The 26,288-nt window shown below is 40.2% G+C and overlaps 1 protein-coding gene across 2 annotated transcripts in view; it reads right to left on the reverse strand.

The window, feature by feature from the left end:
• Nucleotides 1-3,257: 3,257 nt before the first annotated feature.
• The window catches only part of itchb (itchy E3 ubiquitin protein ligase b), a 38,296-nt gene continuing 15,265 nt past the window's right edge, over nucleotides 3,258-26,288 (reverse strand). The window contains exons 5-22 of one of the 2 annotated variants that reach the window (XM_008413105.2): nucleotides 26,076-26,210; nucleotides 25,933-25,981; nucleotides 25,272-25,441; nucleotides 21,127-21,358; nucleotides 20,697-20,792; nucleotides 19,775-19,949; nucleotides 18,970-19,039; nucleotides 8,420-8,504; nucleotides 8,224-8,352; nucleotides 7,198-7,270; nucleotides 5,604-5,675; nucleotides 5,336-5,424; nucleotides 5,026-5,185; nucleotides 4,791-4,924; nucleotides 4,463-4,603; nucleotides 4,267-4,387; nucleotides 4,072-4,176; nucleotides 3,258-3,375 (exon numbers count right to left, since the gene is read on the reverse strand). In XM_008413105.2, coding sequence (XP_008411327.1) covers nucleotides 3,271-3,375; nucleotides 4,072-4,176; nucleotides 4,267-4,387; nucleotides 4,463-4,603; nucleotides 4,791-4,924; nucleotides 5,026-5,185; nucleotides 5,336-5,424; nucleotides 5,604-5,675; nucleotides 7,198-7,270; nucleotides 8,224-8,352; nucleotides 8,420-8,504; nucleotides 18,970-19,039; nucleotides 19,775-19,949; nucleotides 20,697-20,792; nucleotides 21,127-21,358; nucleotides 25,272-25,441; nucleotides 25,933-25,981; nucleotides 26,076-26,210 — 2,141 coding nt within the window. In that variant the 3' untranslated portion in view covers nucleotides 3,258-3,270. Of the gene's footprint in view, nucleotides 3,376-4,071; nucleotides 4,177-4,266; nucleotides 4,388-4,462; nucleotides 4,604-4,790; nucleotides 4,925-5,025; nucleotides 5,186-5,335; nucleotides 5,425-5,603; nucleotides 5,676-7,197; nucleotides 7,271-8,223; nucleotides 8,353-8,419; nucleotides 8,505-18,969; nucleotides 19,040-19,774; nucleotides 19,950-20,696; nucleotides 20,793-21,126; nucleotides 21,359-25,271; nucleotides 25,442-25,932; nucleotides 25,997-26,075; nucleotides 26,211-26,288 lie in introns of both variants that reach the window. The other variant, XM_017305774.1, reaches the window with a different exon arrangement.

Raw genomic sequence — 26,288 nt, forward strand, 5'->3', positions numbered from 1 at the left:
ATTTTCTCCACTGTTGAAAGACGCATCAATGGAAAACATGATTACATGCTTTTACTGTGAGCAGTGTGTGCCTGGCATCCTAAAGTAGTGTATTATAAAGGTTTTTCAGGAGCAGTATTTGTGTTCGTGGGGCTGCAACAGCTGTGACACAGTCACAAGTAATAAATAGTTTTTATTGTCACGTTTGTCGTTACCACAATACCACAAAATATTGTGATAAAAATTTGAGGCCATCCCCAATTTAGTTAATTATAGCATTAAATCATTAAAGTGTAATTTAATTCAACTGTGAAGACATATTTAAGACATGCATTTGGGCATGCAAACATTTAATATTCATTTGAATAATCCTGAGAAACTCAAACACCCAACATTTAATTTAATTCAAAACAGCTAAAATTTCACACAGCTGGATTACATTAGGAGTGCATGATGAGAGCGTTGATGATCAGGGTTTTAATCCTTGAAGCACCTTGAAAATGACATTTATCCTGCTGAACCAAAATGGTAACATTTTTATTTTTTTTCCCACTTTCACTTTATGAAACCTTTAACAACTTCAGACCAATCCAGATATGTAAAGCTTTTCATATATATATATATTTTTGAATCTTTTGTTTTTATTTCCAAAAAAAACAACAACAATGTGCAGGATGTTCCAAAAAGTAAACTACAAAGTGGAATATTTTTGATGTGGGTGTTTCAGCCAAGACYAAGTTGAAAATTAATAACATGGATGCATTATTTTTGGAGCAATGAGAGAGACACTCTTCACCATCGGACTAAATTTTTATCTCCACAAAATAACAGTAAAGAAAACCCAAAAATGTGTTTGATTCTTTCAGAAATAAAACTGTAGGATATGGTGAAAAAGTAGAGGAAATGGAAAACAATTGTGTGAAATGGCAAAGGGGAAAAAATTATACTGGAAATAAACCATGTACTTTATTATTCTTAAAACTAATTATTTTACAGTGCAGTGAAGAASAWCATAAAATATCCAAGCAGGTATTTAACYGTTACAGCTTGTAGTAAAGCAAATAAAAAGGTTTAGAAGAAAAATGTAAAGAATATGACAATCCTGTGTGTTTTAAAGAGAGCTGATTCCAATGAAGTATCGGGACCAGGACAAAGACCAGGAGTAGAGCCAATTTTAACTGGTTCTATAAAATAACTGATTTGGCTTTCCATAGCCAGAGATCTTGCTTTGTGCAGAGTCATTATGTCAACATTTCAGGAAACAAGAGACGGGGAGCTCAAATTATTTCAGAACCATGGTTTGAGACGTGCTAAAGCTGACCAACTGTCCCCTTATTCGTATATATATGTATATATATATTCCATCGGTGACGTGCGGTGAGGTTCATTGCTGGTGAGGCACAGACTTATGACTTGGACAYCATGCATGTTATTGGACGTACGGAAATTTCGCGCAGGCATACAAGGCTGGGGGACAAAAAGACTAATCTTTTACATGTCATCCATAGCCGTGTTAACTCAGTGAAACTTATAAATGTAGGTATTAATTTCGTGCTATGATCCACAGTAAAGTGATCTGTATTCTCCAAGCTATGCAGACTCGTTGCCGTAGCAACGGACAACAATGCCACTTCATGTTTTAGGATTCAACACCAAAAAACATTCAAGAATTTTGCACACAGAACTAGGCCTGTCGCGATAAACGATAAATTAATTAATCGGACGATAAATTAAATCTATCGATCTCATTTTAATTATTGTCGTTATCGTCTCTTCCTGCCTTTATTTATGTTGACACTGAATGAAAAATGGCTCAGCTCCGGTGCTCTCCACTGGTCCTCCCTTCCTCATTTCCTTAGTCTAATGTCCAGCGCACATTACACGAGTTGTCGGCCGATTGCCGGCCCATTTTCAAAACCCGAGAGACACATTAGCCGACAGAAATCCCAGGTATAATGGTTCGATGGGGTTTGTCATGCCGTGTGGTGCCCAGCCACATGGGCACAAAATAATGGCTACAAGTCCAGTTAACCAATTTTAAAACCAGCCATTAATCAATGCTTTACTTGAATCTACCTGCAATGCATGTGGCTATAGAGTCAGCGCAAAGTCCTGACTGAATGAAAATCATTATAACCTATTTATGTCACGTTAACGAAGAACAACTGAAAACTTACCGGGTTCATCAACTGCGGTATCAATTTGGCTCCAACTCCTCCCCTTGTCATTTCTATATTCTTTGCACGAAATGTTGAATAAACATTAATGATGTTTCCACATATCATCTCCAATGGCTGCTGGACTTCATGTTGCGCGTGTCAGCTGTTTGGGATTCCCCTCTGTAATTTCCCCTCAGAAAGCACGGAGGGAATCCGCGCTCTGATTGGCTACCAGTCTGCGTTAAGCTCCACGGGGAAAACCCCTAATTTAGATCGGAGCGGCCACAACGATCTACCGTAACCCACCACACACTGCAGGATGATCGGTTAGATCGGTCAACGATCTAAGATTGTCATAAGGGGAAAATAGGGGCAAAAAAATGGTGTAGTGTGAACTACTGCATTAGGTAGATGGATGTGCCCGTTTTCACTATTTAAATCTAGTGATTACTGAAGGGCAATATAGTATACAGACTTAATAATCTGCACTCTTTTGGTTGAATGCAGTATTTATTTCCACTTTGGCTTTATGTTTACTTTTTATTCAAGTACGTTTTTGTTAATGGAGACTGAGAATCCATTTTATTTTTGTTTTTGGTTGTTTTATTTAGTTGATCAGTTCCAGTGTTACGTGTTCTTTTGAAAATAAGGTGCATCTATCATGAAATTGCATGTATTAATAGTCATTTCCATTAAATCGGTGTCAAAAGGTCTTGAAACAATATTATTGTTTATCGCAATAATTTTTTAGACAATTAATCGTCCAGCAAAATTTGTTATCGTGACAGGTCTACACAGAACAAAACGTTTAGTCTGTTGTAGTATGTTTTAGGCTTAATGTTTTATTAATAATTGCTGTGGTAGATTAGCTACCGCTTCTACTTTACTGAATTATTTAGACAAACTGTAGCCCACAAAACGCACATTTCATTAAAATAAAAATAAACCAAAACCTCTCATTGCTGTCTTACCTTAACTTATCAATGAAATCCAATTATTTTATTATACATTATTTTTCCATGATGACAGGTGAGGCTCTGCCTCACCTGACCGCACGTCACTGATATATATATATATATATGAGATTTGTGAAAAAAATCAAAGTGTTAAGTGAAATATTTTAATGAGAGGATTAATTACCCATAAGGTTGGCGAAGCCTCCCACAGGCAGACGACAAGTGCCAGTGACAAACTGCAGCAGCCTCATCCGCTTCTCATTGTCCATCTCCTTCATCAACTGCAGACAGAAATACTGATATTAGAAGTTCAAGAAAATATCTACATCAATGGCAAATTAAAACAGATTACAAAGAAGAGTTTACTGACTAAATTACTCAGTCAGTAATTTAGTCAGACTAAATTACTGACTGACTAAATTACTAAATGAACAGATTTACTATTGCTGAACTTAATGAAAAACATTTAACAGAAAATCACTGTAAAATGAACTTGTGCTGCTTTAAAGACAAGCAAAAAGTACAACTTTGTCTTATTGATAAGTCAGAACAGTGAATGCATCGTACGTCAGTGCTACCAGGTCACCATGACAACAGTCTTAAGTTTGAAAGTAGAGTTGAAAACAAAAAACCTTCAATGTTTGCCATTTTCAGGGTTGAGATGAAAGCTAGAGGAAGCAGAAACATGTACATGAAGATGTATGTGAAGTATCACCTTTTTTCCTCACATTTTCACATCTAATTTAAACTTTTATCCATCATAAAACATCCAACATTGCCCGCGCCCCCACCAAKTCATCCTGATTCTCCTTCATAGCTGTAAAAAACGATTTTAAGGAGAAGTACATTTTTCCGACAGTTTGTCACAAAACTCCAGGACCGCGAACCATACTAGCTTCAATTTTGTTTCAACTGTCTCCGTTTTAAATGAGCAAAACCATTTAGTGAAAACCGATATCCAGCCGTTTCCCACTGACCTGCCAGAACCACACAATCTGTTTGCTGGTCCGAGTGTAGTGTCTGTAGATGGTGTTGTTTTGCCAGTCCCCCAGATCCAGTTCCTGCATGCCACACAGCATGACCTGTGCAAGGACAAGAACTCATCCTAAAGCCTGCGCCTCGTGTTTTCTGAATCACTCGTTATGTAAACAAGTTTTGTGCTGCAGCTTCACCTCAAGCTCTTTAGCATCAAAATACTGCAGGTACTGCTGAGGGAGGACCTCATTGAAGCCCTCAAAGAACGCTTGCGTCTGTTCTTCCACTCCTCTGGATAGCCGCCACTCTGCTACCAACCTGCAGGGGGAAGCAGAAAGATAAACACAATGCAACTCAACACAGAGAGCCTAAGAGAGGAAAAGAAAAACCCACTTGATGTACTCCTCCTTGTTTTCCTCGGTAACTTGGATGTCTCCCCCGCCTTCTTTAAGCTCATGGGTGGATATTTCTCCAAGCATTTCGTTATCAACTGAAAAGAACATTTCCAACCCACACTCCTCAATGTCATTGTCCCTGAAATGAGACAAAAACGTGTTTGGTCACAGTGGTATCACTGCGAGCTTTTACACTCCACTGCCATCAGACGCTTTACAATGTGACAAACCAGATAAGTTTCTAAGACAAATTGTCAGAACAAGGGAATCTGGTTGTGTAGATGAAGATGGTGCATTAAGAGCTAAATTGATATGATCACACTCACTTAATCCACATGAGGGAGTTATAAAACTCAGGATCTATCGACTCCAGATCGTTGAGTGTCAAAGGTTTGTTGAGCATCCGTTTGTAAAATGGCAGAGAGAAACCAGTGTCGATGAACTTGCCGTGGAAAAGAGCCTGAGGGATAAAAACAATTGAATATCAATTCTTCTTTTAATATTMATTCTTTTTTCAACAGTAAAGTTTTTTTTTAATGCGATGGAAAAAAAACAACTAACCATTGCAATGAATCGTCCAATGAACCTGAAATACTTGAGGTGGTCGGGGTTGATGTCTGAAGCAGGGTTGATTTGGAGACCATAGTTATCTTTACCAGCATATTCAAACAGGCAGTACATGGGGTTCAAAACCTCATGAGACAACAAGAAGAACCACTCCCTACAGGAAAGGACAGAGTGACAAGTCCAACAAGAGCTTTTGTTAAAACGCCTTCCAATTACTGGCAAAAAGTCAAACTTATGCACTTCTTAAAGCTTCTGAGATGACAACAGAGTTGGAGAGAAAGGTGTGGCAGTCTCCTTAACTTACCTGGCAACGCCTCCGTAGTCAAGGCCTTCCTCTCCTGGGAATATGATCCAAAGCCTCCTTCTCAAATCCTGAGGGTTAATGCTCATTATCTAAAATAGACAAATTATAAATAAATACAATTCACAATGACTTGTTCAATCATCTTTTTTTTAATGACTGAAAAATGTTTTGAGTTTAGCTTTGGTAATTAAAGGTTATTTCAGCAAAACAGCAGCTCTGTTTAATTCCACTTGAACATTTTGTCAGATTGAATTCATAGCAAACATACCTGCTGGAAAGAATCCTCAAAGAGGTTTTTCCTCGTTACTGTGATTTTAACATGCTGAGGCAAAGACAGTTGCTGGAAAAAACAAAAGCAGATTTTTCTAATTCTGAAAAGAAAGTATGATCTGTAAATGTAGATCTGACTTACAGATCATTGTTTTAATAACTTCAGACTAGGGTGTAGTGATACAATAATGTCATGACACGATACACAATATTCTGCTCACAAAACGATATCACAATATTGTGCGATTGATACGCTTCGATACACTTATGATTTTCTGAAAGATTTTAGAGGGAGAGTGATTTTGGTGATGTTTTGTGTTCCATAGACTTGGATTTAATCAGTTTTCAGTTGGGTTAAATTAACTGAAAACCGGTTTAAAGGATTAACTACACAATACCTGGCTCTGATTGGGGAAGGGGGGTAAAATAGTCTTTTGGACTATGGGAAAAAGGCTTTTCCACCTTGGCTCCCGGAGTTAGCCGTGGCTGTAAGCTGTTTACTACTAGCTGCTGGGGGAGTGGCTCTGCCTCACCCCGTAGTGATCGATTCCTTGCAGCTGCGCAGCACCGCCATTCCCCTGCTTGGATCTCTGAGTAGCTGTCTCTCAGACTGCCAGGATCTCATCATTCTCCCAGTCTCTGATACTCTATGTCAGTTACTAATAAGAATGACTGATCAGCCATCATCATTATCGTCATTGCCTCACTGCGCAGACTCCGGCTGCGGGTTTYCCCTCTTCGTCTTCCAGCTCAAAACAGCACCGCTGCCATCTGCACGTTCATTCTTCAGGTAGTCCTTTATATATAGAACAGAAACCACTAAGCTAAAAACAAATTACGAAGTGGATGCCACCGATCAGTCCAATATCCAAACTTTGCATTAATTTCGCAATCTCACCGCTTTTGCTGCTACTCCATTTGTGCCGCTACTCCCTTTCCGTGGAAACGGAAGATTTCGTTTCTTAGCTACAAAATACAGCCCATCATTATTTGTTAAAGATTTTAGATTTCTAAAAACAAAGGAATGTAATGTTGCGTTTAATTTTTATGTTTAGAAGCTCATTCCCCTTCACATTACCGGAAAAGTCAGTTTTTGACATTTCTGACATTCGGAAAAACATGGTTTACTTATTTTAGCACAACTCTGCTTTTACTTGGCCTATTAACATAATTTAAAAACAAGTGTGTAGGTTTAAAATGTGCTCCTAAAGCACAAGTTGAAAGTGAGACTAGCAGAGGCGGAGACTTGCTGCTACGCCATCACAAATGAGGCAGGTAAAAAAGACACAAGTCTATGGACCCCTATAGTTTAATGGATCGATACTCGCAGATGAAAATTTTAAACCTTCCGAGGGGGAAAAATAGACGCATATCGTAGAATCGATTTAATTATACAGCCCTACTTCAGACTGCATTTTATTTACAGATTATTCTTCCATATTAGTGGGATTAAATCTACTCACCCCAATCTCAACACTGCAGCAACTTAATTACAAACTTATAAACCCTTGTAATATTCCACACAGAAGTACTTCCCAGTGTGTTWACAGTAAATACCAGTAAAGAAAACATGGTGTCAGTCTGACTCTTACCTGGCACCAGAATTTGAAATACTGAACTTTGGCTTTGAAGTCTCGAACATAAGTGATCCGTGGTCCATTTTCACTATGGACAATAATAATAATATTACATGTCAGTGTGTATTAAACAAAAATAGTTCTATCAGAATAACTTTGAGTGGTGTGTAAGTGCTTGCTGTTGACACCGCAGAATAATAGAGATTTTTATTTAAAACTGTTTAGAGCAGGAGTCATTAGGTAGGGGCAACCTGCTCAGGTTTATGGGTCAGGATGTTAGCAGTTCATGTCGGCTCATTTAATCATTCTGTGGTTTTACCAAACCCGTTTGGCCACAACATGAAACACACAACAATCATAAATACACCTGTTTCCAGCTCATGAATGTCAATGTAAAAGAAAAATTCAAAACAAAAAGACAAAGAGAGGAGTAGAGATGGGCAATTATACAGTTTATACTCATCACTTTAAATAAACATAAAATAGAAGTAATTGTGGTYCATTGTGTGCTGCGTAGTGACAAAACTCAATGTTTCTGGTGACCTGCAAAATTCAATAACCTATAAATTCCTTGATTTTTTAATTTGTTTTTATCAGAGCAAATTTGTATGGATTTGAATGACAATTACTATTGGTTTTAGCTGTCAACACAACATGCCAAATCTTAAATGTCAACCTTTTTTCAGCGTCATTTTTCCTTCGCTGCACTAAATTAATAATAACTAAATAAAACCTGGAGTTGTAGGTAACAGCATTGTTGTACAGCAGCAGAGCAGCTAGCATAATAAAGAATTGTCTATTTGCCTTCCAGCATTGGACGCACGCTCAAAATTTCCGAGTGTAAAAAAGACAACATGGAACGCGCGTGAAAGAAAGTGTGTATCTACATGCAATGAACTGGTCTGACCTCTTCCACAGGGCAATATGAAACATTTCCTCTTCAATATTTTGAWGCTTTTCTTTAGCTAGAGTTGTGCCCTTAATGAATAGGAAGGCTTACATTTTTAGGGGGAATGGAAAGTAATGAGGAAGAAAACGTACAGAGAGGATTTCCCCGTGCGAGGGTCAATGTAGGTGGTTGTTCTCCTGTTGTGGTCTACAAAATAAGGAATGCCATCCACGGTGAATCTCATCTCCCAGCCTTCAGGAAGTGGCTTCTCGTTCAGTAATCTGAAAATGAGAATTGTTTAAAGATGTTTTCAGGAAAACAAAACCAAAAAGATGTTCCCTCTCTCACCCCTGCGTTCGAGGGTCCTCCCACTGAGTTGAGCGGGTCTGGTGATGGACAAAGTAAACTCTTCCGTTGCCATCTGTCCTCTTTTCTGAAGGGAAAGAACACATACCTGCATGCATTCATTCACTCCTTCTGCAAGTTGTCAAGTTAAACTGCTTAAACTAAATGCAAACAGTTTTTTAAAAAGTATTATTTATTAAGAGTTGTTTGAGCAATTATATTGACTAATTTAGATGTAGACTAATGTATAAAACATGACAAAAAGCCTAGCTTTTTTTTAATACTCTAACATTTTTCATTATTACAATGAAACATACTCCCGGTCAAGTCCCTGTATGACCAGTGTCAGAGTYTGGTCCGCATTGCCGGCAGTAAGTCGGGCTCGTTTCCGGTGAGAGTTGGACTCCGCMAAGACTGCCCTTTGTCACCGATTCTGTTCATTACTTTTATGGACATAATTTCTAGGGGCAGCCGAGGTGTTGAGGGGATCCATTTTGGTGGCCTTAGGTTCGCATCTCTGCTTTTTGCGGATGATGTGGTCCTGTTGGCTTCATCAGATCGTGATCTGCAGCTCTCACTGGAGCGGTTCGCGACCGAGTGTGAAGCGGCCGGGATGAGGCTCAGTGCCTCCAAATCCGAGGCCATGGTCTTGAGCCGGAAAAGGGTAAACACAGTGCAGTTTCCTCCGCAGGGTGGCTGGGCTCTCCCTTAGAGATAGGGTGAGAAGCTCTGTCATCCGGGAGGGACTCAGAGTAGAGCCACTGCTGCTCCTCCACGTCGAGAGGAGCCAGTTGAGGTGGCTCGGGCATCTGGTAAGGATGCCTCCCTGGTGAGGTGTTCCGGGCACGTCCCACCGGGAGGAGGCCTCGGGGAAGACCCAGGACACGCTGGAGGGACTACGTCTCTCGGCTGGCCTGGGAACGCCTTGGGGTTCCCCCGGAGAAGCTGGAAGAAGTGGCTGGGGAGAGGCTCTCTTCTGAAGCTGCTGCCCCCGCGACCCGACCCCGGATAAGCGGAAGAAAATGGATGGATGGACAATGAAACATACAACACACAGAACTAGGGGCACTGATTCATGGAGAGAAAAAGAAAACATTACAAAATGTTACACATAGTTAAGCTTCCTTGTTCTTGTATGCCAGCCATTTAGTCCAGCGTTTGTTGTAAGAATGTCCTTTTATATGTAAAAGATATGCTAGTTTTTCCATAGAGTGAATCTCCTCCAAGACTTCCAATGGTCCAGCTCGGGAGGGAGTTTCTTTAGCCAAGAGTGTGTAATAGCTTTTTTGCTTGCAATTGATAGAATTTTAAAAAGATACTTGACATACCCCCAAAATTATCCTGGTAGTCTGACAGATTCCATCCCAGTAAGGTGCCAACTTTGGGCAGGACCAAAATACATAAGAGTGATTGACGTTCTGATGGCCACATAGTCTCCAACATTGCTGTTCTTCTCCTCTGTCTACTAATAATGTGAGGTGTATCTAAGCACTTTCATCCGAATTCCTTTAATCTTTTAGAACTGGTAGATGTTTGTTGTGTCACACACATTGAAAGCCAATCACCCTCTGTAATTTTTACTCACAATTCCCTTTCCCATTTTGACTTAATATTCAAGGTATCATTTCCATTATGTTTCTGCAACTCCTTATATATTTTGGAAACTGTTTTACATGAGAGGTGAGTATAAGAATTTGCACGATAGTATTACATTCTGGAGGAACACCTTTTTTTTTGGGTATTGTAGAAATGTCTTACCTGAAAATATTTAAATAAATCTCTGTTCTCAAGAGATTTATTTAAATATTTTAAATAAATCTTGCTCAAATGTTTTAAAGGTGTTACCTTCTACAAACTGGCACAAAGCTACAAGTCACCTATCTTTCCAGCCTAAAAAAGAAGAGTCCAACTCTCCTGGCCAAATGTTTGAGATACAGGAGTGCAGTGAAATCGGCCAATTTGTACTTGTCAACCACTTTCTTCCAGATTAACGACRTGTCTTCAACTATACGATTCCCATTTTCGTCCGTATCCATTTTACCTCCCAGGTGTGTTTGGGTTTGGACCCCACCCTGCCTAAGTTCAATCTGTTTCCATTAAGTCTCCATTTCCAGGGAGCACCAGACGACCATAAATCTGATCTGAGATGCGTAATAGAATTCCCTCAAATTTGGAAGGGCCAGACTGCACCCTGGTCTCTATTAATTTGGAGTGTTTTAAATTTTATGCTTGGTCTGGTCCCGGACCAAATAAATCTTGAGACCAGCCTATCCCAGGCATGGAACTGTGTGCTAGATATTCTGATAGGCAATGACATGGAAAGATATAAAAATTGAGGAAGCAGATCCATCCTCACCATTTCCATTCTAGCTGTGAAATCCAACAGCAATCTTGCCCAGACTGTCAAGTCTTTTTGTATGGGTTCAGTAGTTCAAACTAAATCTCGGGAAATAAATACTCGTATTTTAGCATCCCACTTAAGTCCATAGGTCTTTCTTATAAATTTACTAGGGGAGTAGTTAATTGTCAGAACTTGTGTTTTTGTGATGTTTAGACTTCAGCCTGACAGTTGACCAAACTCAGAGCTGCCATAAGTTTGGGGAGCGTTATATTTGGATTTTGGAGGTATGCGAGCGACTAAGTCAGCTGCAAAGAGGCCAATTTTGTGTTTTATATTTGCAAAACCAACACCCTTTATCCCATCATCCTCTCTAATAGCCTGTGCCAAGGGTTCAATGAATATTGCTAAAAGTGATGGACTTRGGCAACATCCCTGGTGGGTTCCTCTGTGTAGTTGGAAGCTATTTGTTAGGTGCCCATTGATTTTTACCCTGGCCCATGGTTCATCTCTCGCTGGACTAAATGACCGCAAACAACTAATAAACTGATTATTAAAGCCCAGACGCTCTAGTACCTTGTACAGAAAAGTCCAGTTGACCCAATCAAAAGTTTTTTCTGCCGAGACCCTGCTTTTTGGCTTGAGCTAATACATGTAATGTTCATTTTATGCTGTCATGAGTTTGTCGGCCTTTGATGAATCCCTTCTGGTCTTCATGTATTAGATCTAACAAGTAATACTCCATTATCTGAGAGATTATTGATGTAAAAAAACTTATAATCAACATTCAGAATTGAGATTGGGCGATATGATTCACAGTATTCAACATTTTTCCCCGTCTTTAGGGAGAACAGATATTACAGCCTCTCTCCAAGATGGTGGTGTCTCTGCCCTACTCAAAGTCCAGTTAAAGTACTTGAGCAGGACAGGGGAAAGCTCCTCCCTAGAGAGACTATATATACCACCTTCTGTCAAATTTTAATCAGTTTGATGGATTAATTGATATCAAACACCCCACCCCCCTCCCCCACATCCGGTAACCTGATACCCTCGTACCATTTCACAGAATATGATATATCCTATAACTAGGTAAGAGAGGCTGACCTCTGACCCCGCAGCCGGTGATGTCCACCTCAGGATACCTTAGGCAATCCTTCTGAAGGAAAAAGCAAACTCTTTAACGGGATATAATATAACCTATAGCTAGCCAACAGCCGGTGTTGCCCACCTCATGCTCTTAAACAGAAGAGGGGCTGACCTCTGACCCTGCAACCGAGGGTGGATACAATATACAATCCTTCTGAAGGAAAAATCAGCAGATTCATGCCACATGGTCTTCTTTAAAATTATTGTATCATATCTCTCAGCCAGCATATGGTGAAACCTACCTCGTACTCTTCAGCAGAATATGATATATCCTATAGCTTGGTAAGACAGGCTGACCTCTGACCCTGCAGCCGGAAATGCCTGCCTCAGGTAATCCTTCTGAAGGAAAAAAATCAACAGTTTCACTGCCACACGGTCCTATAAAAGGATGCGTCATTTCGGCAAGACCACAACGGCAAAGATCTTCTCTCATCTGCGGTACAACAGGAGCTGTAAACTTTTAAATTTTGCTTCATCTTTAAACCAGCATTATTCTGAAATATGTCCGGGTTTCCATGCAAGCCGGTTAATTCTGACGGGTCTACAACATTTGGGTCTCAAGACCTCTACACGTCTTTTGACCGCAAGTAAAGAAAAATACAAAAAATCTCTCAGTTTATATATATGTATAGATATGCACTGTGTTTAATAATAATGTCTGTTTAGGTGCGTTCTCAGGATGCAGAATCAGACATAATTGTTAAGTCTTTTTTTTTTTCTCATAACTTTTCTCTAACCCCAATTCTAAAATAATTTAATCCTATAAAAATGGAAAAACTTAAATATATGCTTATTATTCCTTCAGATCTTACTAAAAATCAGAAGACACAAGAGTCCCAAATCAAAACAGAGTTCATCCGCGGTAATTTTACTACCTTTTTACACTTCTGTAATCAAGAGTTCTAAAACTGAAAAAAAWATATATATATTAATACATATTTACTATGTATCCATTTTCTTATAGACCAGGAAAACTGTAGAAGGAATCGTTTATCGAAGACACATCTCTGAAGCTATATGTTATTCACAGCTGATGAATGCAGATGCGTCAGCAACTGGTTTCTGAACAGTTCCTGATCAAAAATCAACCTACATTCATAAGGGAGTTCAGAGTAAGTTTTTTTTTTTTAATAGTGTATTTGAACTAATCAGGAAACTGGTTTTCTATCAACGYATTTCTTTTATCGTCCATAGCTTGCACTTCTAATGAAGATTCTGTAATTTACATCTCATCTGGATCAGAAGACAGCTTTGTGCCACAAGAAGTATCCGACTTACCTCCTAGGCAGAGTTGATGCCATTGGCATCATGCCTCCTCCCTCGCCACAGCAAGAAACTACAGCGGACCCGGAACCAGAATCAGAACCAGAACTAGAGAGGCCTTCCGATTCTCCTCACATGGGTATGTTTTAAATTATTATTTATTATTTTATTAGCATACACACTAAACTTTAAACTTTACTCAGAAATACCAGTCAGTGAAAACCCCACAGGCTGCGATAAAAAGGCCAAGACAACCAAACTGGATATATTCAGGATTTAGCGGGAACACCAACATGCAGAAGCCTTATCTGACGGTTCAGACGAACTCCTTTACTAAATGAGATAATGGTGTCAAAGAGCATTTTTAAGAAAGTTCTGTCACTCTCTGGTGGTACATATATATTAATCGTGACAATAACATCATCAACCTCTCCTCTGTCTTTCGAAAGAGCAGGATGCACTTTCTCCGTCTCCCTGCCCTCCCCATCTTCCTTGCTCAGCGTCTGTGTCCTGTGTTTTTAGAGTCTTCTTTGAATAGCTTCCGAAGTTGCAAATTATGGATCTGGTCAGCTGGTCTCTCAATGCAATTGATACAATTTTTTCCACTGGGAAACCAGCTAAAGGGGAACCCTCGTGTCCCAATGGGACATTCTTCACTGGATACACGATGGATTCTGGATGGAAGTGGAAGACCGTGTGTCTGACAACGCTGTCAGTCGAGGATATTGAAGATGATTGGATTTATGATGACAGGTTTTCTGCTTATTGGAGTTGGCGGCTACCTGGCTTATCGAAAATTTTGGAAGATGCCAGCGTCCATTTTGGCCACTTCAAGGCTGTTGATGGGATCTGCAGAGCAATCAACACTCAGACTGAGATGATACGGGAGCTGAGCTGCAGACTGGGTACAATCCTGGAACAGGACCGTGGCCGGACAGCGGATCTTGGACTCGGAATTGATATGATGTGACCTTGGAGAACGTTGTTCGCTTGGATCAGGTGGGAGACCCTAAATTTGGCTGTTTGGATTTGCCATTGAGAAGCACCAGCGAGACTTTCAAGGAAGGCAGTAAACTGATGTCAGCCTGACCTAAACAAATTTCTGCTATCGGAATCTGGCTCCCCGAACTGGCCTTGGCTGGCCAGCTATCCCACCCTTCCCCGAGAACATCTGTGGGCCCTGAATTGATAAGCTGGTGGTGAACTCCGACATCATACTCACAATCACTGGTTCATGGTCCGACACACACAACTCACATGAGACCCATATGCACGTCACACCTCCTCCTCTTACCCGGCTTGTTTTGACTATATGTGCTTATGTGCAGAGGTTTTTTTCTTTTCTTCATCTCAAACGCTGCCCTGCAAAGAGCAGAGTGTGAGACAGGCTGTTTTTTCCCTCTCCTCACCTGATGTTTTTCTTATTTTTCCTATGTCCTCTGCAAGGCGGCGCCTGTCAGGCTGCGAGGCCTCAGCGAACTATCCCCCCTCTCCCACTTCCTACCCCCCCTCATGTTGTTGCGTAATGGATGGCTGTACTGGAACTGCAATTTCGTTATCTTTCTGACATGTCATGTTCTTGTTTAGACATACACCGATTAAAATCTTAAGACCAGTTAAAAAACTGCAAGAATTTGCATTTTGCACTATTGTGATTGGTTGTTTTGGTCAGAACGGTGCATTACTTTAACCAGTAATAGTAATTCAGGAAGGAGATGGAGGAGATTGTTTTCACAGATTATTTGTCTCATAAACTGCTACGACATTGTGACAGCTTTAACAAATGTGGAGAAAACATTTTTTATTAGTTATGTACTGCAGTTTGAATAAAATGCAACTACATAGGATTTTTGAAAAGTCCAGTATCTAAAACTAATAGAAAAAAATTTAAGCAACCTACTTGCATACTGGATGTGGACAGTTGAATGTTAAATTCATGAGCAGTAAATATTGTGCTAATTATCAGTATTGAACCAAAGCAAGGCCTGCAAGCCTTATTATGCAAATGCAAAGCCTTTAAAATTGTGATGTGTTAAATAGACTCAAAATATTGTAACAGCAGCTGTGMAGGGGGGGCCCAAACAAATTTTTTGTCAGGGGGCCCACAATTCCTGGCAGCGCTCCTGTGCATAATCGTGATCAAAGTGTATATTTGAAGAGCCCACCTGGATCTTGCCTTTTTTCCCCACACTTCTCTTAAGATCTTTTCTTTTGTGGAAAATTCCAGAAAGCTGAAAATAGCCCTCAGTATTGAGTCGGGTAGTGGTTTACTTGCCAGAGTGCGATGTGTGCGCTGTATTTTCAAGTCAAGGTCCACCTTCTCAGAAGTAGGGTTGCCACCTTTCAGAAATTAAAATAAGGGACGCCCAGCACGGCTCGTCGCCTTACTCTCATGGGGTGGGATGTCCAATGCAGTAATAAACATTATTTTATGGCGGCGTTTGTCTTTAAAAAGTGATCCATAGAGCAATCATTCATGCATAGTTSGCTAGAGTACCCCAAAATTGTGCTCCAGAGTAGCATACCTTAAACTCGTTTAATTAAGCAAGTGTAAAAAGTATTTGGTAAACCACTCAAGTACTGAGTAACTGATCATAACACCCGATTTAATATTCAAAATGTATCCTCAGAAAGCCAAAAGTATAAAAGTTATGTGAACATTATGGTACTGTAAAGAATATCACTAAAATATTTATAGAAATAAGGAGTTAGATTTGGAGGCTGGACCAAATTTACCACAGGGGCCAGGATAATTGGTGTTTTTCCATGGCAACACTTGAAAGAGAATGAAAAAAACAAAAAACAGAGCCAATATTTCATCATTTGATACAAGTGAGCCAAAGAGCCACTTGTGTCTCCAGAGATCTAGGTTGCAGATCCCCATCAGATGGAAAGTATGATCCTATACAGCAGCTAAAAGTGCAGCACTATAATTTTTAATTCGTTGTTAAAGTAAATATTTGAAGGTGGAGAATTGGGTCGAGGACGGTTTAAGATCCGGGTTGACAGCAGCTCACAGCGTCTGCGTAGTGTCCATCTCTAGGCAACCGTGACAACAGCGTTGGTCCAAAGCTTTCTTTGGGGTCCTTTCTACATCCCGCCACGACAATTTAGCTGACCTTAATATTTTCTGTGTTTTATTTTGGTCACAATTGTTACACTTAGTGTTGATATGTGTGTGATAGGCGTGTCTATCGGACAGTTATTGAATACGGAACAACTCGTATCTGTTCAATACGGGACGCAACATTTAACAGCCAAATACGGGACGATTCTGTATTTTAAGGGACCGTGGCAAACCTACTCAGAAGCGTCTCAATATATTGTGTGGTGGAGTTCCCCTCCTGACCTTCTGGCACCCCAAAGACACGTACGTTATTTCTTCTGGAACGGGACTCTAAATTGAGCACTTTAAGCTGCGTTTTCCTCTGTTGCTCGATGCAGAAGCACAGCACCTCGGTTGCTTCCTTTGCCCAGTTCTCCACTTGATGAACGCGGGCTTCCGCCTCGACAACCTGCTCTGCCAAGCCCTGCACCTCAGTGCCAATACTGTCCAGCTTGCCATTGATCTCATGTCCCAGATGGTTGATGTTTTGTTGTAGCTTTGCATTATCCCCCTTCAAGACAGTCTTCAAATCTTCAATAGCCTTGCAGTAATCCCTCAGAGTCCATGTTCATTCCAGTGCTCTCAGCACCCACACTAGCCACGTTGTCGCTAGCTTGATTCGAACAAGTGTTATAGCTTTAGCGACCGGGGCGCTTTTATCCTGAGTTTTGGGCATCTTTATTGATTTTTTTATGGCTCRACATGTTTCTCCTCCAGTTCATAAGTTATTTTGTTGAGACACTGAGCATATTGAGTTTTGAATGGGAGTTTTTAATATTAAGGTGGGAGAGAGGCTCTGACGCAACCGTCTACTCCATTTTCTTCCGAAAGTCCTCGTATCGTCTCTGCCCAGCTTTTTAAGCCACATTTCTATGTGACTACTATATTTCTGTATAATTTTGCATGAGTTAGTTTTTTATATGTACAGTCATGGCCAAAAGTTTTGAGAATGATTCAAATGTTAATATTTATAAAGTCTACCGCTTCAGTTTTTATAATGGCAATTTGCATATACTCCAGAATGTTATAAAGAGTGATCATCTTAACAGCAATTAATTGCAAAGTCAATATTTGCCTAGAAAATGAACTTTATCCCCCAAAACACATTTCAACTTCATTGCAGCTAACATCGTTTCAGTGATTGCTCCATTCACACAGGTGTGGGTGTTGAKGACAGGGCTGGAGATCAATCTGTCATGAWTAAGTAAGAATGACACCACTGGACACTTTAAAAAGAGGCTGATGCTTGTTTCTCTTCTGTGAACCATGGTTATCTCTAAAGAAACACATGCAGTCATCATTGCACTGCACAAAAATGGCCCAACACGGAAAAGTATCGCAACTAGAAAGATTGCACCTCAGTCAACAATCTATCGCATCATCAAGAACTTCAAGGTTCCATTGTCGCTAAAAAGGCTCCAGGGCGCCCAAGAAAGACCAGCAAGCCCCAGGACCGTCTCTTAAAAGTGTTTCAGCTGCGGGATCGGGCTACCAGCAGTGCAGAGCTTGCTCAGGAATGGCAGCAGGCAGGTGTGAGTGCATCTGCACGCACTGTGWGGCGGAGACTCTTGGAGCAAGGCCTGGTTTCAAGGAGGGCAGCAAAGAAGCCACTTCTCTCCAGGGAAAACATCAGGGAMAGACTGATATTCTGCAAAAGGTACAGGGAGTGGACTRCTGAGGATTGGGGTAAAGTCATTTTCTCTGATGAATCCCCTTTCCGATTGTTTGGGACATCTGGAAAACAGCTTGTTCGGAGAAGACGAGGTGAGCGCTACCACCAGTCTTGTCTCCTGCCAACTGTAAAGCATCCTGAAACCATTCATGTGTGGGGTTGCTTTTCAGCCAACTGAGTCGGCTCTCTCACAGTCTTGCCTAAAAATACAGCCATGAATAAAGAATGGTAACAGAATGTTCTCCGAGAACAACTTCTCCCAACCGTCCAAGAGCAGTTTGGTGATGAAYAATGCCTTTTCCAGCATGATGGAGCACCTTGCCATAAAGCAAAGGTGATAACTAACTGACTCAGGGAACAAAACAGAGATTTTGGGTCCATAGCCTGTAAACTCCCCAGATCTTAATCCCATTGAAAACTTGTGGTCAATCATCAAGAGACGGGTGGACAAACAAAAACCTAGGAATTCTGACAAAATGCAAGCATTGATTGTGCAAGAATGGACTGCTATCAGTCAGGATTTGGTCCAGAAGTTGATTGAGAGCATGCCAGGGAGAATTGCAGAGGACCTGAAGAAGAGGGGTCAACACTGCAAATATTGACTTGCTGCATTAACTCATTCTGTCAATAAAAGCTTTTGTTACTCATAATATGATTGCAATTGTATGTGATGAAAACATCTGACATACACACATGAAAACCAGAGGGAAGCAGATCATGTGAAAATAGAATATTTGTGTCATTCTCAAAACTTTTGGCCATGACTGTACATATAGAAACATAAATTTAACTTTCTGGAACAGCTTCAGACGTATAAATATTTCTGACCRGCCCTTCTGTTCTTTCGTTTTCGATCAAAGCTCTTTGAATCACTCAGAGCATGAATGATGCTTTTCAAATAAACCTATCTTGACTTTTCTAAAAGGATCTGGGCTGTATACTGAATTTAACTTTACAACCTGTTATGGTGGCTCAATGTTCATGTGCCTGATCCATTGGAAGGGCTGCGGCGCCTTTAAAGATCTTACCCCATCCAGCAGGCAGAGGGCCGAGAGGATCAAACTCTTTATTCTGAGAAGCTGCTGCCTGGTCTTGAACCTTCAAGGACAAATGTTGACATATAAAAAAAAAAAATACTGAATTTGACAAAAACTGGATAAAATTTTAATGAAGCACAAAATTTCCAGTGGTCCGGTTTGATTCTGTGACACAAATTTATGTACAATTATTAAGCAGTGGATCAAAATCTTGCCCAGAAATCTGCTTTTTTTTTTTTTTTTTTTTTTTACATCAGACAAGCAAAGAACAGAGAAGCATGAAAACAGGTGGAAATATATTTATGTCATTTAATTTGCTTCATTGTATTGGTGAAATAGAAGTGGTTGAGGAAGTGGTTTTGAGGTTGTGTAGAGATTTCCAGATCAAATCTTTATTAAATGAAATGCTGTTTTAAGACCACAGAATCACAGACGCTGAATATCTTTGCTGTACTCTTTTTTTTTTTTAAGTCACAAGTTGTCTGAATTCACAGTTTGTGTATTCAGATGTATTTTAGATATGGATATACTTATAAAATTTGTCCATAAAAGATTTTTCTAGGTTCACACTACACAAAGCTCATGATACCAGTTTAATGTCTTTAAGATCCATTTTTTCTTTCTGAAACTCCTCACAACATGGTTCCTCTATTAGCCCTTCAACAACATTTTTAAAAAACAAAGCTCGGCGGGGGAAAAAAAAACGCTTTTCTCCCGCTTTGAGGTTTTGTTTTTTAAAAAACGAAACTTCCACATTCCCCCACTCGCCCATCACAGGTTAAGGAGGAAGTCTTACCCCATAGATGAACCTCTGGTTGAACTGCTGCATGGCGCCCTGCAGCTGGCTCTGCTGGTGTTGCCACTGTTCGTAGTTACGCACCGTCTCCACCGTGGGCCGCTGCCATGTGGTGGTTCGCGTGATGTGATCAACAAAGTAGACACGGCCCATCTGGTCAAAACGACGCTCCCACCTTCAGAAATGCAAAAGGGAAACGTTAATTTCTGCAACACTTGAGAAAATAAAAAATCATTGTTATATGGAGAAATAGGAAGAGGTAAAAGCTAAAAGCTGTAGCCATTTTCAACCAATTTAGACCTAAAATCAAATGCAAAACAAATTCTGAATTTGAGGTGGCTTTAAAGCTTCACAGATCTGACCCTCGATTTTATTCATGAATTGTTCCACATCTAGATGTGGAAATCATAAAATCATCTTTTATTACAGCAGCATTGCCATCTCCCCCTAGAACATTTAGAAATGTACAACCTTTGAGTACCATTACTCAAACTGTTGCGCCACCAGTAACTAAGAATTACTTYGAGATTTTTTTTTCTTCCCATTAAATGTGCTCACAAAAAGGGTTACATTTTTCAAGCTGCTGCATTAAGATATCTTAACGATTTTTTAAAGGTTTCTTTTATACGTCTTTATGTTTCTTTGAAACTTGTTACATATGCATTTTAACCTGAATCGCATTAATAATTTCACTCCCAATAATTTGTCTTGTGCATCAAAATAATTGATATTGACAGCAGCTAATGTAGCAAGTTCATGGAAATTACCAGAACACCATGAAGAAACTTTTCCCTCAACTGTGAACCTACGCAAGCTGACTTTGCAGAGATATTAAAAATAAGAACTGTAATTACTGCAATAATGGTATATCCATATTTAAATATGGCTTTAAAGCCATCAGTCATGAGAAAAGAAGTTGTACCCAGGGGGGAGCGGCTCAGGACGTTCCCATGTTGTTCTCTTTTCAATGTGATCCACGAAATACAACCTGCCATTCTGATCCACTCTCTGCTCCCATCTATAGGACAAACAAGTGAAAAAATAAATCACACATACAAGACAGCATTTATAAAGGCACAAATTTCCCATAATTTGTGTGGCAAACCTATGCCAAAAGTTTAAGCTTTTCTTCCTGAAAAACAACTACATCACAACAGCCTGAAGAAAACATCCAATGGTTTCAGAAATTAATATTTATGCCCTAAATTGATCTAGATTACTGGTTTGTTTGGCTAAAAAAATACGGCACCATTTCCTAAAGCCGTCTCACTGAATGACTCATTAACTTCTCTTCATGCATTTCTGCTGATGCAGCTTTTTCGTGCGGCGCAGACTTCAACATAAGAACCGACCCAGGGGGCAATGGTCCAACATTGGCGTATGGTGCTCTCGGAGGGAGAGAAGGCGTAGTCGGCTGTCTGGTCGCTGCACCTCCGGCTGTGGAGGCGGGCATGAAGCTCCTATTTGAGGACGTCAATGGGCTCGAGTCCGGAGCAGATGAGGGCCCTGGGGTCCGCACCGGTGCATCAGAGGCTGCCTGGCCCTGGCTAGCTTCTGTGAGAGCCATTCCATTGGTAGAAGATGCTGAGGGGGAAAAACAAAACAAAAACATAAAATGTTACTATAAAGCAGAGGTTCCCAAACTGTGGGGCGTGCCCCCTAGGGGGGCGCCGTGCCATTGCAGGGGGGGCACGAGAAGCGGTATGGATGAAAAAAAAACACACAAAAAAACTGCCATGCTGAGCCCTTTAAGGGGCGGAGCTTAGAGGACCGGTGAGCAGCATGCAGACAAAAAGAGGGAGAGAAGGGAAAGAAGCTGTAGAGCTTTTACTGTTGGCATTCTGTGTCATTTAACTTGCCGTTTGCAGTTGTCACTTTCCTTTGATGTGTGTGTGGAAATGCAAGTAATGTTAGAAGGACATTGTTTATTTAGCAGAGTATTTAAGTTTTTACCCTTAATTGATAGCATGCTCTGCGACAGGCTGGCGATCTGTCCAGGGTTACCCCGCCTCTCGCCCGGAACATTAGCTGGCGATAGGCACCAGCAACCCTCCCGACCCCACTAACGGACAAGGGTGTACAGAAAATGGATGGATGATAGCATGCTTAGTTCACGTGTACACACAGCGTGGGTTTTTTGTGTTGTGTATTTATTTAAAAACGGGATGTTTGTAACCTTAATATTGCAGTTATTTAGTAAGTGTGATATAACTTCAGTCATTTTATTTAGGCATTATTATTTACCTTTTCTAGAACCACACAGTTATGTCAAATTAAGAAATAAACAGCAAGTGCAAGTAAAACCCACTGGAGTGCCACTCTGCCTTTCTYTGGAGTTCTAACTGGACTCACCACAGTGATCTGAACATTCCACTAGCGAGTTGCAGTCTGTACCGTTAAAGTATAACAGTRAGTTGAGGGGTGCTGTAGTGGCACAGGGGCTTGGCACAACCCATGTATTGAGGTCTTAGTCCTCGTGGCGGTGGTCGCAGGTTTGATTCCCGGCCTGGTAACWTTTGCCGCATGTATTCCCCCTCTCTCATTACCCTCGTTCCTGTCTAACTACTTTCAAATAAAGGCCACTAGAGCAAACAAAACCTTAAAAAAAAACAAAAGGTGCAACAGTGAGTCTAAGAATTTTTTTTTCCAGTGGCCCTAATCCTCTTCCGCACACATCTGACAGATGAAGTGTAGTTTCAACTGTTTGAAGACGGTAACGATTGTGATGAGGTTGCCCAGCTACAGACCTGCCAGGATGCCCATGCTAGTCATAATTTTATGCCTTTATTTTTCCCCATCTCAGCGGATAGAAATGGTTTAACTGATAAAACACTGCTGAGTTTTGGCCCAACTCCCAGGTACCCTTCATGGCAAATGTTTGACGTTGACAGGATGTCATACTGTGTTGAATGGCAAACATTTGAATTTTGGTCCTTTAAAAGTGCCTTAAACAGGTTCCCAAATATATGCCTTTGTAAAAGCCCATTGTAGATCAATCTTCCTCTGCGTTATGTAAACGAGTTCTGAACGCGATCAGCTGAAGGGGAGAGGTCAAAGTTCTCCCACCACAGCACCTGAGCCAGAGGTACTGGCAGAGCAGAGCCACTTTATGATCTGCCTGTGTTTGTCCAATCTGAAAACTACATTGATCAGCAGAATCTGATGCAGATAAGTTAAGCTTGACACGCATTAACCCGGCTGGTTCTGGAAGCACCAACGAGATCAGAGGATTATAACGAGGTGTGGTGCAATGAAGCATAACAGATTTGTAACAATTACTGTAATTACTGCCAAAACAATATAGCATTTTTTGCTAGTTATAATAATGTCACATTTACTTGTTCTCATTTTGAATTTTCACATTTGGACTTTTAGAAAATATAGAATTAACATTGCCTAGATTTACCATTTTGCTTGATGAAATACATTTGTAGGTTGCAATAAACTGATAAAACAAAATATAAATTGCTTTAGACAAGCGTTTCTCAACAGGGCGATACTGCGTTCAGAGGATGGCAGAGGCGCTGGCGGAAACTTTTACAAAAGGGGGGCACTGCGATGCCTTTTTGGGGGCGTGGGGGGGGTGTTTGCTTGAAGATAAATTTTACACCTTAAATGCACAACAATACCAGTTTAGACTTTGAGCAACTTGCTAAAACGATATAGTGTAATATTAAAACATGCTTGGCTGCAACTGTATTGATGGCAGCTCTCCTTCTCTTCAATGTTTGTAGCTTCTTAGCGCAGCTCTGTGCTCCTGCTACTAGTAGCTTCACCGCATCAGTTCAGCGTTACACCGGTTGATGACATTGCTGTTATTCACTTGTCTGGCGTCTGATTTTCAAATATTTTATGTCTTGAGGATTTTTTTTTACATAYGTTTTGGCAGTGCTGTGATCATGTCAAAGCTGCAACTTATATTAAAAAGTGTTTTATTTCCATCTGAAGGCTGCACGCTTCCATGGAAAGACAACAGAAAATCACTCTTATAAACATGTCACAATACCCTCACTGTGCATCCCTCAGGAAAATTAACCCATTTAAATAAAGAAATGTCTCCATGTGTGATACCTCGATAGAGAGCATTCACTTTATAGAGTTAACATCGGCTCTGCAAGTGATCTGGTATGAAACTGTAGCACCTCAGCACTTTTGAATTTTAATCATCAGATCCGGTATTCTTACCGGAGCTAAAAGGTTTACGTCAGTCTGCTTTTCTCCATCGATACGCGCTTTCCGACCGCTCCGCACCGTATGGGGTAAAGAAGAAAAAAAAAAAAAAAAAGACGTGCACGTTGCGCAAAACTCTGAACAGTAGAACCATGACATAGAAAGGAGCAGCAAATTATTAATCTATAAATCAATAGACAGGTCTATATAAAGATATAATCCATGTTCCCGTCCCATATTTGTATGGCATTAAAAGGATCTGGAACTTTTGTTTTTCTCTCTGAAAGCTCTGGTTTACACAGTAAATGCCATGTGGGTGAAATTTTATGGATGATACTCTGATGTCCCATTCTCCTGGAGGCAGCACAGAGCTGCACCACCAGAAACTCACAGAAACATTGGAGAGAAGAAGAGTTATGATTGAAATAGTTGGAGTTTTATCCATGTTTTAATGTTGCAGAGCTCATTCTTTTTGCAAATAGATCAAAGTTTAAACTGGCATGTTGAACATCTTTTATCTGGTCATTTTGTGCAACATTTAGCTACAAAATGGCATGGAACAAGAATATATTTTCTACTCTGCTTGGCTGCCGCTAGGCTTACCAATTTTAAGTTGAATGTCCATTTATTGCATTTTTCTTAGACGCCTATAAAAATAATTTCTACTCCCATGGTTTTTTGCTCTCTGGGAAATTAGTTTTGACAATAACTCCAGAAACAACAACAGTGATGGTAGTATTAATAATAAAATAATATTCAGTGCAAAGGAACCTACAAATTCTTTGATGGGGGACGGTAAGGGACCTAGATAATGGATAGGGGGGCGCTGGCCCAAAAACGATTGAGAAACACTGCTTTAGACAAAATATTTATCTAAACACAAATACTGCTAAATTACCACATTCTAGATTTGGATTAGAATCCAAATCTAAAATATTCCATTAATATAATAAACCCATGTCAAATTCTCATCAAAATTGTGTTCAAAATACAAATTCAATTACGCAAACAACTAACTAAACTTACCTTAATAAAACAGAGTCCCACAGTATGTAAATCACAGATGACATTKAAGGCTACGTTCACACAGCAGGTCTTGAAGCTCAAGTCAGAGTTTTTGCTGATGTGATTTTTTTTTTTCCTGGTCGTTCGTATTACTAATTAAATGCAATGACAATCAGACTTCTTTATGAAAGGTTTACAACCCCAAAGTATGTTGGACTGTCAGCATGTGTCAGCATTATGGTCATGTTTCATGGAGCGGGTAGATAATATCGGTAAACTGTTATACTGTGTAACTACAGTCTGGGGTGGGTTCACGTCCCACCTGGTGAAGAAGTTGGTCTGCGGGGCGTTGGGGGAGGAGGCCTGGAGGGTCTGGGTGGTCGGGCGGGTCGTCCTCCCACTGATGGAGATTCTTTGCTGCTCACTGTCCTCCGGGTGATGGGAGAGGATCTGTGATCAGTGTCCACAGCTGGAGAGCTGTCTCGACTTGACCTGTCCAGAAATAAAATACAAAAAAAAAAACAAAAAAAAAAAAACATACAACCAAAGTAAGACCAAATAAATCTAGAGATGCCCATCAACCAGTTTATTCACTCCATGCAGCATAAATTTACAGATTCTCCTAGAACTCTTCATATATACGAGTGAAAAAGGAGCAGGAAGAAGAGAAATGTTGTGTAAACCTAAAGTGTTTTGAAATATTTATAGTAGAGCATTTTACAACTCCTTATCCAAAATATTTATAATTTTACTCCATGCACCAAAATCCACATTTGCTTTAAAGTAGTATGCACAATTTTACTTTAGAATTCTTATTTCCTTCAGTTATTTCTGATACTTGCGATTAAGACAAAGAAATAAATTAATTAAATTAGTAAATTAATAGTCATAATCTCTTTCCAACTTTGAACAAATAAATATCTTACTTTCAAGATATTTGACTGAATAAAATGATGTGCCACTAATGGGCCATCATTATCTACCTTACGGCAGGATCCCCATTGTGCTGTGATGATTCTTCATTAGATGTACCTAAAAACAAAAAATCTAAAATCTGTTGCCATACCATATAATCTGCACTGTTAATATGAACTGAAATGGTTTAATTTAAATCCAGGTTGCTCACTGTAGTGGTCGGCTTCTGCTGAGGCAAACATTTCTGGGTCCACCGTCATTCCGTCCAGACAGACAGACAGGTCTCCCACCACGTCTGAGTGCTCTCTGTCAGCGTGTAGCTGGAGTGACTGCACCACATCGGAAACTACAGAGACAACACATCTGCATCTGAAATGCACTGTAAAACCTTACCGTTGCAAAATGGTGAGAAAGTGCAGATGAA

This window comes from Poecilia reticulata, linkage group LG7, assembly GCF_000633615.1.
Source record: "Poecilia reticulata strain Guanapo linkage group LG7, Guppy_female_1.0+MT, whole genome shotgun sequence".
Taxonomy (NCBI): domain Eukaryota; kingdom Metazoa; phylum Chordata; class Actinopteri; order Cyprinodontiformes; family Poeciliidae; genus Poecilia; species Poecilia reticulata.